General features: G+C 37.5%; 2 protein-coding genes across 5 annotated transcripts; one reads left to right on the top strand and one right to left on the bottom strand.

Annotated features, from left to right (window-relative positions):
* The first annotated feature begins 4,420 nt into the window (after positions 1-4,420).
* LOC116267440 (uncharacterized) lies at positions 4,421-7,557 on the top strand. 4 transcript variants are annotated; one of them, XR_007572017.1, is made up of 6 exons: positions 4,421-4,673; positions 4,807-4,899; positions 6,049-6,215; positions 6,568-6,748; positions 7,033-7,133; positions 7,260-7,557. XR_007572017.1 is itself a non-coding variant. In XM_031649152.2 (5 exons), exons 1-4 carry the CDS (start codon positions 4,511-4,513, stop codon positions 6,724-6,726), a joined length of 582 nt encoding a protein of 193 aa, XP_031505012.1. In that variant the 5' UTR covers positions 4,421-4,510; the 3' UTR covers positions 6,727-6,748; positions 7,033-7,557. The 4 variants fall into 4 exon arrangements, 2 of the variants coding, with proteins under 2 accessions (XP_031505012.1, XP_031505013.1); XM_031649152.2 differs by having other exon boundaries at positions 7,033-7,557; XR_004175582.2 differs by lacking the exon at positions 6,568-6,748 and having other exon boundaries at positions 4,423-4,673.
* A 368-nt stretch (positions 7,558-7,925) lies between these two features.
* On the bottom strand, positions 7,926-16,537 carry LOC116267666 (uncharacterized). The gene is made up of 4 exons (XM_031649533.2): positions 10,151-16,537; positions 9,205-9,447; positions 8,651-8,809; positions 7,926-8,087 (listed from the first exon to the last, which is right to left on the bottom strand). The coding sequence occupies exons 1-4, from the start codon at positions 16,271-16,273 to the stop codon at positions 7,926-7,928; spliced, it is 6,687 nt and encodes a 2,228-aa protein (XP_031505393.1). The 5' UTR covers positions 16,274-16,537.
* Between the last annotated feature and the right edge of the window lie 231 nt (positions 16,538-16,768).

The raw sequence follows: 16,768 nt of genomic DNA, 5'->3' as shown, positions 1-16,768 counted from the left end.
CTCTAAATATGTTTAACATATTATTAAGCACAAGAGTTAGAGATGCACTCCACAAGCTTGAGACTTGATATAAAATTATCAAAAAATGAAAATGATGTTAAAATCAATCTTTAAAATATATGAGAGATGTGGACCATATCTATTTTTGTTTCAAAGTAACCATATATTGAGTTTTTAGACCGACTTAAGTGGCTGAAAATTAGAAATTTCATTTCTAAAAAAACTTGTTTCTTAAAAAATGATGAAAAATCATTGAAAATTTGGTTAATTTTTCATAAGTTAAGCATCTAAATCTGCAAGAAGAATGTGCCTCTTGAGAACATGCTCCCATTCATGTTGAGTATTCAAGTTGGGCTTAGACATGAGGTTTTAGAAAACTTTATTTTTTAAAACCAAATTAAATTTCAGATCTTATGCCAACAGATTCATCCTTTCTTTGGACGATTTAAGCATATTTGGTCTTCTCTTTTGGAGAAAGGAAAATCATATTTTGAATATGATTTTGCAACATTTTGGGATAAGGATTAATCCCATGCAAATCTTAAATTCATAAATGAAATCAACAACTCCTAAAAATGTATTTTAGGATGCCAATTTGAATGAAACTAGAAATTTCTCTAGTTCTATGGAAAGTATCCAATTCATAGCTGAAATCATTGCAATGACTTAAACTTTGAAGTTTTAAGCTAAATTTCATAAAATCAAGGTCTGGTTTCAGAAATATGCATGTATTTTTTTTACATGTATTGCTGAAATAGATAAAATTTTAAGATAAAATATTGAGTAATCTTGTAGTTTTAAACTACGAAGACCAAAATGAAGATTTCCTTTCTTTAAAACCAGTTTGGAAACATGTTTCAACCTAATTTTGAAGAGAAAAATTGAGTTTTAATAAGAGGTTACACAAGCACACACACACACGCACACACACATATATATAGACATATTTTGCCTCTTAAAATGGAAATGTTGATAAGGGACCTCTTAACATACGAACCATGATGATTCATAGCTGGGTTTTTATGTGGAAGGAGTGAAAACCAGTTTATAATTTTAACCACCTTCTTTAATTACTTAATCAAGAGAATGCTCAAGCAAGTTTCTCTATGATGTTGCCGTGTAAGAGTGGAACACATTCATGAGAATGCATCAGTTACTAATAGACAATTAGATTATATATTGTAGCAAATGTAAATTACTTTCTCACCATGAAATTCTCTCATGATGGGGAGTTAAAAATTGGTTTATGCCAGCTATTTTTGAATGGGACGTGACCTTGGGCCCCTTTTAAAAATTGATTTGTAGGTTTTGTTTTAGAAAATCGATTTATGCATGAAGAATGTATTAAAATGTACATTTGATTGTAGTTCTCCACAGCTGAACATCATTCTCAGCTATCAATGAGAACAAAATGAAATCCCTCCCATGGATATGGGGCTTGAAAATAAATAACAAGAAGTAAATGAAATGAAGAGCAGCTATAATCCCCCCTACCTTGTGGTCGAGCTTGGTGCTTGGAGCATATATTTTCTTGTTTTTTAAATCAAGTAATCTAAGCAAGAACCCAAGCTTGGATTCGAGCTTAACAAAACTAAAAGAAGAGGTGTCGTCTTGCTGAAAATGAGAGATAAAGATGATTTTCTATGTATTAGAAATCTTAAGCAAGAATCCAACGAAGTACCGTATCTTAACAAATCTAGAAGCAAGGAATGGGGGAGAGAGAGAGCTTGGGCGACAACTCCTTCTCTTCTTGGCTTCTTCTTCTCTTCTTCCTCTTGGCTGCAACTAAAGAAAAGAGAGAGAGAGAGAGAGAGAGAGAGAATATAAAAACACAAAAATCATCGTGGCCTCAAGGGGGTTTATGTAGAGTTTTTAGCCCCTCCATGCTTATGTGTCAAGCATAAAATGGGCTAAGTTGGATGGATTTGATCCTCTATTGGCTGCATATCTCTAGTTGAGCCATGCAACCAATAGCTTTCAAAAGAATAATCTCTCATTGGCTGGAAATAATGAGGATTATTTTTTTAGTTTTCAAATGATCTTCCTTAAAAGAGAAGCAAGGATGGTCTGTGCCCCCCACCGTTTCTTGTTCTTTTCCAAATCTTTTTTCGAAAAGAAAATTGTCCCCCCCTTTTGGGCTTGTCCAGCCCAATTATGTGGCGTGGACCAGCCAAGTGGACTTCCTAGGTGGAAAGAAGCACCTAGACCGCAGACATGGGCTTGGTGGGTTTGGGCAACGTCAAGTTCAACGTAACTTTGATCAAGCCCAACTGTGATTTTAATTTAAAACTTTAGGTTTTAAACCTAGTTTCAAATTATAATTCATATGTTGATGAGAAAAAAGCCTTTGACTTTGACTTCAAACACTCTCTTTATTGGGTGTGTTCGAGTTTGACTTGGGTCTACTAGGCTTTGACCTAGTGACCTAAATTTAAATTGCATTGAATTATAGGCTTTAAATTGAGGCCTTTGTAAATACTATTATGGCATGTTATAAACTTATATGCATATACTATTATGTATTGTTAGTCTGTCATGTAACTTATACAATTACATTGACTTTTGAAACCATAGTTATAATGTTTACATGCTGAATGTATACTAGTCATATACTTATATACTATTATATATTATATGACATTATAAGTATAGTGAACAATTCTAAACATTTAAAAATGAATCATGTAAGTTCAACCAATGCAAATACAAGTGAAAGTGAATATCAAGAACATGATAAGGATCGGTCTCAGCCTGATAGTGTTTATGTGCCAAATCCAATGACCTTACCTAGCGGCGGGTGTACTGCACAAACAAGAATATTTGACATTTGAAAAAATGCCACTGCATGTAACAACTTGGCAATAGAGATTCAAACATACTGCTGGAGTATATGAAAGAGCAGAAGGCAAAGAAGGAAGGAAAAGCCATGAAACAAAATCAAATGATGTTACACATCTATAGATAAAGACATATAGGTTGGAGTGCACTCACAGACGTCAAGAGAGAAGTTTGGATCATAGCCACCGCTTTTCAAATGACTTATTGATGTCTTTTTGCACTAAAAGGGTAGTAAAACAAGATAGAAAACTATAGAGAATATATATATATATATATATATATATATATATATATATATATATATATATATGAGAAGGAAGAAAGGCGGATCGTATGTTAAACCATTCAAATTCAATTACATGAATTTTTGGCCGGCAAGCTGTGTTGTCATCATTGGTGTTGTATAGCATCTCACTTTACTCTATTAACTTTTTCTTGTATGAAATCAGTCTTTCACGACAACTTAAAAAAAAGCTAAAAAAACTACATGTGGATTTTTGTATGAAATGAGAGGAGAACTTTAAATGGTTTTAGTTGCTCGATGTTTTTAAATCTAGTTACAATGGAACAAGGAGTGCCAGTTATATCTAGCATGACAAGGATTGATTTGTAGTGGTTTTAGTTTTTCCTCCTTTGATGCTACATCTAGATATTGAATGCTCTAATTTTATCAAATTCACTGCTATATACTAGTATGTCGAGTGTGCGTGGCTCCTGTTTTGCTGCCTTTGATAAATCAATGCTGGAAATGTTTTGGATTTTTATCTGACCCACTTCAATTATAATAAGGAATATACGCATAGAAAGACGGTTGCTCTTATTATGACGACTTTTTTTTCGATCCATAATAAAGCCTATGACTTGTGAATACTACCATACCATGAAATTTCTTGGTGCATATATATATTTACATACATATATATATTATAATGGAGAGATATTTTCTTTGTTCAATCTAATGTAGCTTTTAATTTACGTTTAAGTATTATCATAAAAATTAAGTCATACATGATGACAAGAAAATCGAAAACATGATATATTTTTTTCATTATTTAAAGCCATCAACCTTTAAAAATTCTTTTTTATTCTTAATTTAAAAGAATGTTAAAAGATCAAGTGTTGGAAAGAACCCATGTCATGAATTTACTATAGCTTGGTACCATCTGGCATTTGATTTGGCTATTTTTCATTAAAATAAAAAATTAAGCTAAACGTAAAATAATTTTTTAAACAATAAACATGTGGCATTCTTGAATCGGGTTATGCATAATCAGTCGTGAGTATTAGAGACACAATTGTAAAACCAACTTAAATTCTCTCATTTCTTTATGTAATATAAACACATATCATTTTAACAATTCATTTCGTTTATATCCAAAGAATTCCTTCCTATCCTCCTTTTTTTCCTTTCCTGTCATTTTTTTTTTCATCAATTCATTTTCGTCTCTTTTCCCTCCGTACTTTCCCGCCCTCATTCCAAACACGGTGAAAAAAAGCTCGTATGGTTCGGATATCCGTGAGGATCTTAACGAAGCTGTTCCCGATCCGTTTTAGTAGGCAGTGCAGCCGGAGATAACTGGTTGCCCGCCCAAAAGAGGGCGTCTGGAGGTAGGACTGCTGGCAGGTTTTGGTCCCAAGTGGTTGGCTTTGGGGAAGAAGAAAGGAAAAGCCAATGGAATCTGACGCCAGCCGGTGTTCGAGAGATGGGGTAACAGGAACCATCGATCTGTCGGGACCGGCGGCCGACCTCACCGGTCGTCTCCACCATCTACCATGCTGCATAAAACAGACCGGTCCATGCTCCGTCTCTGACTACTTCAAGCCCAAGCCAACAGGTGCAAATGCGGTTTCTAGTTTTCTGATGTTGGTGGTGTTCCTTTCTGGAGAATGTTATTAGGTGTTGTTGTTGATGGTGTCAGTTGCTGATTTTCTGATGTTGCTGTTCTTTTTGCTGCCAAATGGTGTTAGGTGTTGTTATTGATGGGGTGGTGGTGGAGGAGGCCGCGTTCAGGGGACGGAAATTGGATGGTGCCACCATCCCAATTCCAGATGGCTACTGTGGTATCTCCAGTTCTCAGCTTTTTCCTTCATTTCTTGTGGCTTTTCATGAATTTGAGTCTCATTTGGTCGAGTTCAACTCTGCATTTGTTTTATCGTTGCTCTAGCTCATGAAATTAGTTCCTTCATTTCTGGTGGGTCTTGTTTGTTAAGCTTTGGTGAGTTTTTGCAGTTATATATGTTTTGGTGGTTACTAGTTGTGTGTTTTTTGAGACGCGCAATTTGGGTGGGTAGGATCCGCATTAACATGTTGGTTTTTCGTTCTTCATGACTGAACGATTCACGAGATTGGTAGCTGACATATGAATTGCTGCCACCTGGCGTTAGATCAAGATATTGCATTTGACATGAAACCATGAAATGGCTTTCGTCTACGTGAGAGAGAGATCTTGAAAGGACTCATTCTGTTTATTGCTTGGAAAATAGTCAAATACTGAGGATGGAAGATATGGTCAAGATTTCAATTTTCATCTGCCAAAGATCAAGAAACACTTCGGGAGGCCTGGGTTTTTCTAAGTGTCTGCTTACTGAACTTCAACCTGTATGACAAGTAGACACTTCCAATTGTTACCATTGCATGCTGTTATTGAAGGAGTAGTCAAGAGAAAATTCATTTGCACGTATGGAGGCTGTTGTAAACTGCTTGCTGTTTCTCATGCATAATTACGATTGTGGTGCATGCAAATTCCATTTTGCAGGTTAGTGTGTTTATTCAGCGTTGCGCTTTTGCTCGCAAATATGGATTTGCTCTCCAATATGGATACGCATAGCATATGTGGAAGAGGTTACGCCTGTGAATGCTTAGCCAATCTGCCCTTAAAGTCTTGGAAGTTATTACCTTTTATAAAGACCTTTTATAAAATGTGTCTACATATTGGATTTTCATGATCTCCACTCTTTGGGGTTTTCAAACTTTATTAATTGAAGCATCTGAGTAGTTTTTTTTAGAATAATGATATTTGGACGTATAAGATCCATCTGTCTGGTTGTATTTATGAAGAGCAACACACTTACTGCTGGATAGGGGAGCCATCATGGCAGATAAATATGGGCAGCAGCATCTATTCCTTTTGATTACATTAATTGTATGCTGCATTATGAAAGTAAAATGAAGAGCCATTTCATCTTCTGCATTGTTTTTCTAATCTGCAGGATTTGTCCTAGAGAAGAACAGCAACGAAAATATTTCAAGTGGGGAAACAAACCACTGGAGAGCACGTTCAAAGTTTAGAAGCATCACATATTGGAATCATGACTCTCTTCCTTCACGTGATGATGAGTTCATGAGATTATTTCACTGGTTTTCTGTTGCAAATGCTGTAAGTTCTCTTGATCCCTTGTTTCCCTGTCCATGCATGTTCGATGGGTAACTCTATCAGGATATTTTGGGGAATTGTGGGGGTGGAGTTGGCTTGGGTGTTTGACATATGGTTTGTTGTCCCCCATGTAGTTATAGATGCACTTAATATACGTGTAGGGCTCCCATGTTGGGCCCAACAATGCAGCAGGGTCATTCATTAGATCGAAAGTTGGGCCCAAAAATGCAGCAGGAACATTCATTAGAGCTTCGAGTTTATGTGGTCTATCTTACTGATTTGCCACAAATAGTGCTGCTATTGAATGTTTTACTTTTCAGCTTCAGAATAAATTTGTGCTTTTGAATGATTGCAGTTGCACAAATCAGTGTTGACAGATGGGCTGGAGAGTTCCACTAATGTAGATGAAAGTATATTTGATAAGCAAGTTGGACTTGATAAATCCTCAAAATCCAACGTGAAGAAGAGCATTGAAGACTATCCTGCTGAAATTGTTGAGAATAGCCTGTTGTGATTCACCGAATCTGTTTGCTGATGTATTTCTGACTTCTTTCTTGTGTTGTCTTAAGTTCCTTTTTTCTGTTTTAACTTTCTCTTTTTCCATTGCTAGAGGTATAGTTGTATGAGCATTTCATTTTATTACCTTATTTAATAGAGAAATCCAACTCAGCATCACATTCGTAGTGCTTGCTGTTGAATGTAGCAAAGATAGATGTTTCATAAGAATGTGGGTAACATGCTTTCAGAGGCACCATGTTACAATTCTTGCATTGACAGATTGACAGGGTTGTATTTATTTCGTTACTCTTGTTTGATGCAGACAAATCCAACACAGCAGCTTATTTGAAGTGCTTGCAGCTGACTGCAGGGAAAATGGATAATGCACATGGATGCAGGAAATATGCTTGCAGATGCATAATGGTACAAGGTTTGAGAGAGAGAGAGAGAAGATCTTGCCAATTGCCATCTTTCAGTTCAACTTTCATGTTCAAGCTAACTGCATGAAACTCCCAAACTCTGGTATTTGACACCAAAATGTAATTGCAGATGAATAGTCAAGAAGCAGTTGCAGTTCAATGGTTAGTCAAAGGTTTATTAAGTGGTCATAAGGACATCCTACGTTATATTGCACAAGCTCCGTTTGTCCGAACCTGAGAGGAGGTGGGCTTGAATGGCACATGCTTAGCGTTTTCTTTTCCCTCAATCCAGAGAAATGCATGTAGAGTTTATGCCTATGGTTTAAAAATTTGTTGCATTTATGTTCTAAGTGAATCATGTTAAAACTTGACTTAATAATCTCATGTGCAAGTTGAAAATTTGTCTATTTGACCCAGTTCAAGCTCCAGTAATCCCCCAAGACTCATCAATGACACAAGTTCCATTTGTCTCAAGACAACAAGCGAGCTTGAACATCACATGCTTAGCGTTCTATTCTCCCTGAAGTGCAGAAAAATTCATGCTAGATTATACATCCGAGTCCTGGAAAATCAGGGAAAAGGGATCGCAGTGCCATGGTCTTTAGTCAGAGCTTCATAGAAGCACAATGACAAGCTTTCTATTGAGGTATCAAACATAATGATCCTATAATAATCTGCCACATACCAAAAACTATGATTTTATCTTAACATATTCAAGTCCCAAATACGGGTAGACAAATTCCCAACACACTGAGGTACACTTTTTCGGCCGCAGAACGCACTTGAATCAATTCAACTAGACTCTTTTGCCAAGAAGAACACCCACGATAAGCGACACCGATACTACCACCAATATGAGCTTTAACCCCAGCAACGGTGAAGCTTCCACGGCCTGAGTTGCCTCCTCTGCTTTCCTTTTTCCTTTTCTTTTTGGCTTCTCCTCCGTTCTTCCCTTCACCTGTAACACCATAGGTCAACGGTCTGTGTTGCTGCACCAATCACACACACACACTCTCCCACTACATATGTAATATATATATATATATATATGTATATATTTTACCTTCTATTCCAGTTGATAACTTTGATCTGGATTTGACGTTAATTCTTCCAGTTCATTGTTCACAAGGTTAATCTTTTCTTCACCAAGAAGTAGGTCATTATGCATGTTACAACTAGGGAAAGAAAGAACATATCCCCAGAGGGCCTAATTCTGCAAGTGAACTCCATCTTTAACATCATTCCAATTCATTGTTCACAAGGTTAATCTTTTCCTCGCCAAGAAGTAGGTCATTATGCAAGTTACAACTGGGGAAAGAAATAGCATAACCGCAGAGGGCCTAATTCTGCAAGGAAGCTCCACCTTTAACACCATTGATTGCAAAAATTTGGGATGAAATTCTTTGAAAGGTTAGTGTTTGTGTTTTTTTCTCTCTTTTTTTTCCTGTAAAGCCAGAGGTAGTAAAAAAGTATAACTCGCTTTTGGCTTGCCAGAAGAAAGACGCTCGGAAAAAAAATTACCTTTGGTTCCAAACTTGAGGTGGATCGATCCAGTTGGCCTCTGTACTCTTCAATTTGCTTTTCTAGCACCGATGCTTGATGATCCTTAGCTTCAAGTTCCGCCAGTGCATTTTTGAGAGAGGATTCCCTCTCTAAGTCGCTCCATGATCCTATCTCCATCTGCAAAATGAATTACTTCTTCAGTCAAAATGTTCAACTTCAATGAGGGACATCGTGATGGAGCCCTCTGTAAAGTTTAATAGCAATTGAGGGAATGATGTCGACAAACTATGTTCCTAAACAAGGCAGGAATGGAGGACGCAACCACCTAAATAGGCTATAACAGTTATAGGATCTCCAAGGAACAAAAAGTTCATCATCTTCTTTAATAGAAAAGGACGAAAGAACTGTCGTGATTTGCAGACATCAGGCCTTTCATTTCTCATTTGTATGATGAACATATATTCATTCAGTATGGACCTATTGTTGTATACATTAAAAAATAAACAGCAAGAACAGAAAGGAAGTCCCTGAGAACCAAATATAAGATACCAAAGTGGAAGAGAAGAGTGCACCTGCTCCTTGAACTTGTTTTCTGACAACTCCAACTCTAGCTCCAAATCCTCAATACGTGAAAGCAGAGTGGATTTTTCTGCAACCTCAGCTCGGAGGTTCTCAATATCTGCACAGAGGTTGACTTCTCTTGTCTTCCCTTCATTTAGTTCATCTTCCAGTTCAGACTTTACTGCTTCGAGTTCCTTGAGAGCGTTCTGATACATTTCATTTAAGGCGTGATTCTCACTCATGGCGGATGATAACTGTAATGCAGCAAATTGAAGTTCAATTGTCAATAAACTGACCAATTTTCTATACATACATACACATGATAGTCACAAAATATGGCGATATTTTCAAAACATCGGGTTAATATCACTAAAAATACTGGAAATTAACACAATATTTTGAAAATATTATCGGCTTCAACTTGTTATGAATTTGAAGATATTTTCTAAAAACATTTTAAAATATATTTTATTTTTTTTGTTCCAAAAATTTAGTAACTACTTTAATTTTTGGTTAAGGTTTTCTAAGAAATACTTTTGGAAGAATTATATATATATATATATATATATATATATATATATATATATATATATATATATATATATATATATATATAAATTGAATGGTGACTCGTAGAGTCGCTCTGTCATCTAATAAGAGTTGATCTATCATAATGGATGATTAAGAAAAAAACAAAGAGAAAAAAGTAATGATATATATATATATAACTATTTCTGTACACATACCTATATAAGCATTATTATTTTTGCTGGACTTCTATATGTACAGGGCTTCATATTCTTCGCGGCTGGCTATGGAGATGATGGCAAAGTAAATAAAAAACTCTATGGCTTTTGGTCCAGCAAAACCAAAAGATTCATTTGATTTGCATGATAGATATGCATGTTCTTTGTGCACATGAAGTACTAAAAGCATGGCCAAAAGCAAGCAGCAGACCTGAGACTCGAGTTTCTTCCGTCCGACTTCGTGTTGTTCTCTCAACTCAGCTATGGCCTTCTTGCATTCATCAAGTTGTCGAACAATGTCATTAGCTTCTGCTTGAGATGAGGTGAGACTTTCCTGTAGTATTGACATTTGGGTCTGATTTGAAGTTAATTCCTGCGTGAGTTTCGTATTGGTTTCAGCTAGAGCGTCATTCTCGTCCTTGAGTTTGCTGTAGCTGCTTTGAAGTTCTTTAACGAAACTTTCCAAGTGTACCAGTTTAGATAATGTTTCCTCCATCTGAGTCCTTTGATTTTCAATTATCTCTTCTGCGTCTGCAGCTTGTTCCTGATAAATTCTTAATTGAGACTCAATAACTTCCAAATTCTCGTACAGCTCTTTAGCGTCACTGTCCCTGAGCTTGTGCCTCTCTATGGCTTCATAAAGCTTTTGTTCAGCCTCTAAAGTGCGAGATTCTGCTGCAGAGTAAAGTTCCAGAGTTTTGGCATGCCTATCATTTAATTCGTTTACACTTTTCTTACGGAACTCAATTTCTTCCATCATTGCTTCCTTTTCAGTCTGTAAAGCTTGAAGCATCTGTTCCAACTCGCATATCTTGCCATGGTAAGTCCTCAACTCATCTTTGAGTTTCATGGTTGTCCCAACCAACACTTCATTTTCCGATGCTGACATTTTTGCTTTGTTTTCTCCTTCGGAAACTTTACTTTTCAATGCATCACAAACTTCTTCCAGAGAAACCAATTTTGCCAAATGTTCTTCCAGTTGAGCCTCCAGAGTTTTGCTGCCTGCAGATGCTTCCATGGCCTCTTCTTGGTAGTCGGCAACTTGCTTTTCAAGAACGTTCAACTTGTCCATCAAGTCTTTGGCTTCAGAGTCTCGCAGGGCAATTTTTTCAGTTGCTTCTTGGAGTTTCAGGTCAGCTTCTGCAAACTGTGATTCCAGTAGTTGGCACTTCGTAGTGGATTGTTCAATAATGAATCTCTGCTTACTGAGCTGCTCCTCGGAGACTTCGAGTTTCATCAGAAGTTCAATCTCCTTCTTAGCAGCACCTTCAACAGCTTTTTCAACAGTGACAAGTTTTTGCTGGGTCGTCCTCAGCTCATGTTGCAAGAGTTCCAGAAGGTTCTCCATTTGAGAAAGCTTAGCATTGGAATCATTTGTTGCATCTTCTAATTTTTCCTTTTCTTTTGTAATGAAGTGAATTTTTTGCTGCAGGTCTACCTTTGTTTCATTTGCATCTACTAGTGCAATTTCCAAAGCTGAAGCATTCACCAAAGAAGCTTCCAGTTCCAGAGAGGTTTCAGACAATTTGTCAGCATATTGCTTACATTCTGCTCTTGCAGAAGATAGCTCCTCTTCTAATTCACGGTTTTTCTGCACTGACTCTTTCAGTAGTAGCTCCAGATGACCCACCTTTCTCACTGCATCCTGGGCTTTGGACTGTGATATTTGGACCAGGTCTTCAAGATGAAGGCTTTTCTGCCTAATCAAACTGGTTCTCCCTTCATGTTCTGTACATTTAACAGTGACAACTTTAAACTTCTGCTCCAAGTCAGAGTTTCTTGCAGTCAGATCATCTAACTCAGATTGCAATTGCATGACCTTAGCTTCAAAACGTTTTCTTTCTAGCATGTCCAAGTGCAAATTTTCCTTCAAATCATTCTCTTTTTCATTTGCATTGCGCAGGGCAGACTCCAGGAAAGATATTTTCTTTAGACGATCTTGTAGGTCTTCTGAAAGCTTGGAAACTTGAGTAGCATACTTTTCACATTCCCTTTTTCCAGCCTCTGCTTTCATATTAGACATTTGGACTTGGTGTTCAATCTCTATACATCTTTGTTCATTCCTGTTAGCAGTGTCCTGTTCCTTGCATCTTTTCCTTGTGGCTTCCAGTTCCTGTTCTAGCTCCAACTTTCTCAAAGTTGATTGACTCAGTTCAAACTCAAACTGCTTGATTTTATCTTCAAAATTCCCATGCTCTGCCACAACAAGAGCCAAATATTCCTTTAAATCATTCTCCTTAGTGTTTGCATCATGCAATGAGCGCTCCAAACTTGACGCTTTTGCTACAGAAGCCTCCAGGTTGCTCGAAAGTTCAGAAACCTTGGAAGCATATGTTTCATGTTTTGCTTCTGCAGCCTCTGTTTTGGAATTTGCTATTTGGATGAGCCCTTCAAGCTCAAGGCATCTCTTTTCATTTGCGTTGGCAAGACCTTCGTACTCAGAACATTTCTCTGAGATCACTTCTAGATCTTGTTCTAGTTCTAAGTTCCTTAAAGTTGACTTATCCAGATCACTTTCCAATTTCTTGATTTTCTTTTCAAAATTTTCCTTCTCTGCATCAACCAGAGCTAGATCTTCCTTTAACCCTTCCTCCTTTATGCCTGCATCATGCTGCGCAAGCTCCAAAATTGACACTTTTTCTAGGGAGGCTTCCAGGTCTTGTGAGAGCTTGGAGACTTTGTTGGCGTACCTTTCACATTCCTTTTTTGCATCCAGGAATGCTATGTCCATAGACCTTACTTGCTCTTCAAACTCACGTTCTCTCTCTTTTGAGTTCCTGAGCAGTTTTTCTAGTTCAATCACCTTTTGTTCTTCATGCTGTTCTTTGGAGTGCGAGATCTGGATCAAGTCCTCAAGCTTAAGGGACTGCTGGCGCATGAGATTAGCATGACACTCATGTTCCACACATTTCTCCATGGTAACTACCAGATCAGTTTCCAGTTCATCAGTTTTCAGTTTTGATTGATGCAAAGCTGATTGAAGATGATTAATCTCACTAGAAAGCTTATTTCTTTCTTCCACGACTTTTTTTACACTTTCTGTTAGTTCCTTCTCCTTTTCTTCTGCATCTTGTAAAGCGACCTCAAAATTAAGCGCTTTTGCAGAAGAGGCCTCAAGTTCTGTGGAAATCTCAGCTAACTTTTTAGAACATTGCTTGAATTCACTTTCCATCTCCATGCTTCTTGTTTTCGTGGATCTAAAATGTTCTACAAGCTCATTTTGTTTTTCCATTGAGTTCTCTAGTAGTAGGTTGAGCTCTGCTATCTCCTTTTCTTGATCCATTGATTTGGAATTGGATAATTGTAGTTGGTATTCAAGCTCAAGGCAATGCTGTTGATTCATGTTGGCAAGATTCTCCTGTTCAGATAATTTCTTTTTGACAATTTTCAGTTCTTGTTCTAGGTCCAACTTCTTAAAAGATGAATGATCAAGATCAGACTCCAAGTGTTTGATTTTATCTTCAAATTTCTCTCGCTCTTCTATAACTAGAGCCAAATGGTCCCTTAACTCTCTTTCCTCTCTCTTTGCATCCTGCACAGCGGACTGCAAACTTGATCCTTTTGCATGAGAAATCTCTAAATCTTCTGAAAGTTTGGACAACTTGGAAGCACACTTTTCATGCCTCGCTTCTGCATCCTCTGCTTTGGAGTTTGCCACTTGGATTAGACCTTCAAGCTCAAGAGACCTCTGGTGATTTATGTTGGCCCGACTCTCACAATAAGAACACTTTTCTTTTGTCACTTTCAGTTCTTGTTCCAAGTCCAAGTTCCTCAAAGTTGACCAGCTCAGATCAGATTCAACTTGGTCGATTTTGTTTTCAAGAATTTCCTTCTCTGCGATAACCAAGGCCAATTGTTCCTCCAACTTGGTCTCTTTCATGTTTTGATTTTGCTGTGCAAGCTCCAACTTGGACACCTTTTCCAGAGAAACTTCTAGGTCTTGTGAAAGTTTGGAAACCTTGGAGGTGTAACCTTCACATTCTTTTTTTGCATCCAACAACTTTTCTTCTATTGTTCTTATATGGACTTCAGACTCACGTTCCTTCTCTTTTGAACTCTTCAGAAGTACTTCTAGCTCGGCTACTTTTTTTTCTGCAACATCTGCTCTGGACTGAGACATATCACTTAGTTCTTCAAGCTCAAGGCTTTGCTGGTGAGTAATGTTGGCATGATGCTCGTGTTCCTCACATTTCTCCATTGCAGTGATCAGATTACTTTCCAGGTCCTTAACTTTCAGATTTGACCGACCCAAAACTAATTCAGTGTGGCTAATCTCATCTAAAAGTCTATTTCTTTCTTCCAATAGCTTTCTTAGATTTTCCATTAGTTCTGTCTCTTGCTTTTTTGCACTTTGTGAAGAAACCTCCAAATTAGATACTTCTGTGATGGAAGCCTCTAGTTCAGAGGAGATTTTAGACAGTATATCCGAATATTGCTTGGATTCGTTCTTTACTTCTACATATTTTGTTTCTATGGATCTGCAATGTTCTTCAAGGTCCTTCTTTTTCTGCTCTGAATTACTCAATTGTAGTTCAAGCTCTCTTACCTTTCTTCTTGCATCCTCAGCTTTGGAATGTGATGCCTGAATGAGATGTTCCATCTCAAGGAATCTTTGATGAGTGGCAGTGGCCTTGTTTTCATGTTCTGCCAATCTCTCTGCCATCCCTTTTACACCTTTCTCCAGCTCAGAGTTCCTCTGAGAAGATTGACTGAGTGAAAATTCTAAGGAGACAATCATATCTTTGTATTCTCTTATTTGGGTTTCCAAATGCTCTTTTTCTTCTTTAACCTGTTGCAGAGACTTAGACAGCTCAAATGAATCTTCTTGGAATTCTTTCACACTTCTATCTGTCTCAGAACTACACAGAGTGGGAAGATTTAGCTGTTCTCCACAATCCAGGTCCTTCTGCCTTTTATGGGTCGCTTCTTGTTCATTTATTCTAAATTTTGATTCTGCAGCTTCTCTTGCTGCATTAGAGACTTGAAGCTTCTTCTCATATTCAATGTTTAAATTTATGGCATCTCCTGCTCTAATCTCAGATTCATCATGGAGGATATGCAGAGAATGCAACTTTTGCTCCAACTCAGAAAAATGTGACAATGCTTGCTCCAAATGTGGTTCTGACTCTGCAGATTTATTTGTATAAAACTTTAATTTGGTTTCAAGATCAAGGACTAATTGCTGCAAATGATGAATCTCATGGTTAAGTGAAGACACAGTGGCTTCTGCATCGTCTTTCATTTTAGTCATATTGGACAGCTCCTCTTCAATGATCAAGAAACGGGCTTCTTGATTCTTTAGGTTATCTTCCAACTGGATTGTTTTCTTCCTCTCATCCATTAGCTTTGGATTTAACTCTTTTAATTCAGTTGTTTTAGATTGAAGATCTTTCTTGCATGCTATAAGCAAATTTTCCAAAGCTAAAATGTCACCTTTTGACCTCTCTTCTGGTTCTTTGGTTATATTTAGTTGCCCTTCCACCTGAGAAATAACTCCTTCCCTGGAGATGATCTGTTGCTCCAATTCTGCCTCTTGCATTTTTAAAAGCTTAAGCTGATTTTGAACTATGGAAAGCTCTGATATTGGAGTGCTCTCTGCTTGCTGGTTAGCAGAAATTTGTCCATATAACTCATCTGTCTCTTTTTGAAGAGCATTAATTTGATTCTCCATCTCTTTGGCATTCATGGTAGTGAGTCCTAAAAGATTGTGCAATTCTAAAGCCTTTTGTGGCTCCGCATTTGAAGATTTCACCTCTTGTTCTAGTCTCTGGGTTTTCTGCCAATAGATCTCCAACACAGCAGTTAACTTGTTTGTTGCATCTTTTGCATCAGATAACTCCTTCTGAAGTGTGTCTTGTGATCTAAGGGCTGCTTGCAGGACCTCACTCTGGGAAAAGTACATGTGCTCATATTCTCTGATTTGTTCTTCAGCTGATTCAAGTTTTTCATCAAGGGACTTCTGCTTCAGTTCCAGCTCATTTGAGTGCTTCATCTTCTCCTCAAGTTGCACCCTTGTAGTTGCTAACTCTTTTTTCAGTTCAAATTTCTCAAGCTCTGACATTTTCATCTCTGCCTTTATTTTTGCTAAATCTAGTTCAAGTAATCTAATTCTTTGTTGCATTTCTGCAGCATTCTGACCATTCTCAGTTTTTTCATGGACAGAAACATTCCGGTCTTTGTCGTAATAAATGTGAATGTTTTCCTTTGCGTCAGTCGTTTCCTTTTCAATCTTCACAGCCTCTCTTTCAAAAGATGTCTCTTCCTGTACTTCTTTAATTGCTTCAGCAATTTTTGTGGTGATGGAACGTGCAGTTTTATCACATCCCATCTCCATTTCTTTACTTTCTCTCAAGTGTAAAGCACCATTTGCAGCAAGCTCCTCCTCCTGTAAACAAAGGTGGACGACATTGAGAGAAAAAGAAAGGGAGAATGACAGCAGAAAAAATTCATGTAGTGGAAATGCAAAGAGACCATGCAGAAAGTTCTCAACGGTAAACAGCAGAGATGATTGCCCAAACAGACTGGATATACAACAACTGAAAAGCTAGTCCGAGAGGTTCTTATATGGGTGCAAGTACGGAGGCTCTCTCCCTGTCAGAATGGCTCAAAATTAAGAAAGCGCTTGCTGAAAGACAGTCACTACAAGAGCTTTACCAATGGTTTATGATGTAACAATTTGACCATGTGTTCAAACTTCAAGGTATCACAATATCTTGCCTTTTTTGTATTTTATTCTCCCAATACACACACACACACACACACACACACACACACACACACACACACACATGGGATTCATTTTGAAAACATATAAATCAACACAAAATCA

Source organism: Nymphaea colorata, chromosome 14, assembly GCF_008831285.2.
Source record: "Nymphaea colorata isolate Beijing-Zhang1983 chromosome 14, ASM883128v2, whole genome shotgun sequence".
NCBI lineage: Eukaryota > Viridiplantae > Streptophyta > Magnoliopsida > Nymphaeales > Nymphaeaceae > Nymphaea > Nymphaea colorata.
The sequence above is the reverse complement of the archived record's forward strand: the minus strand, read 5'-3'. Positions and strand labels throughout refer to the sequence as shown.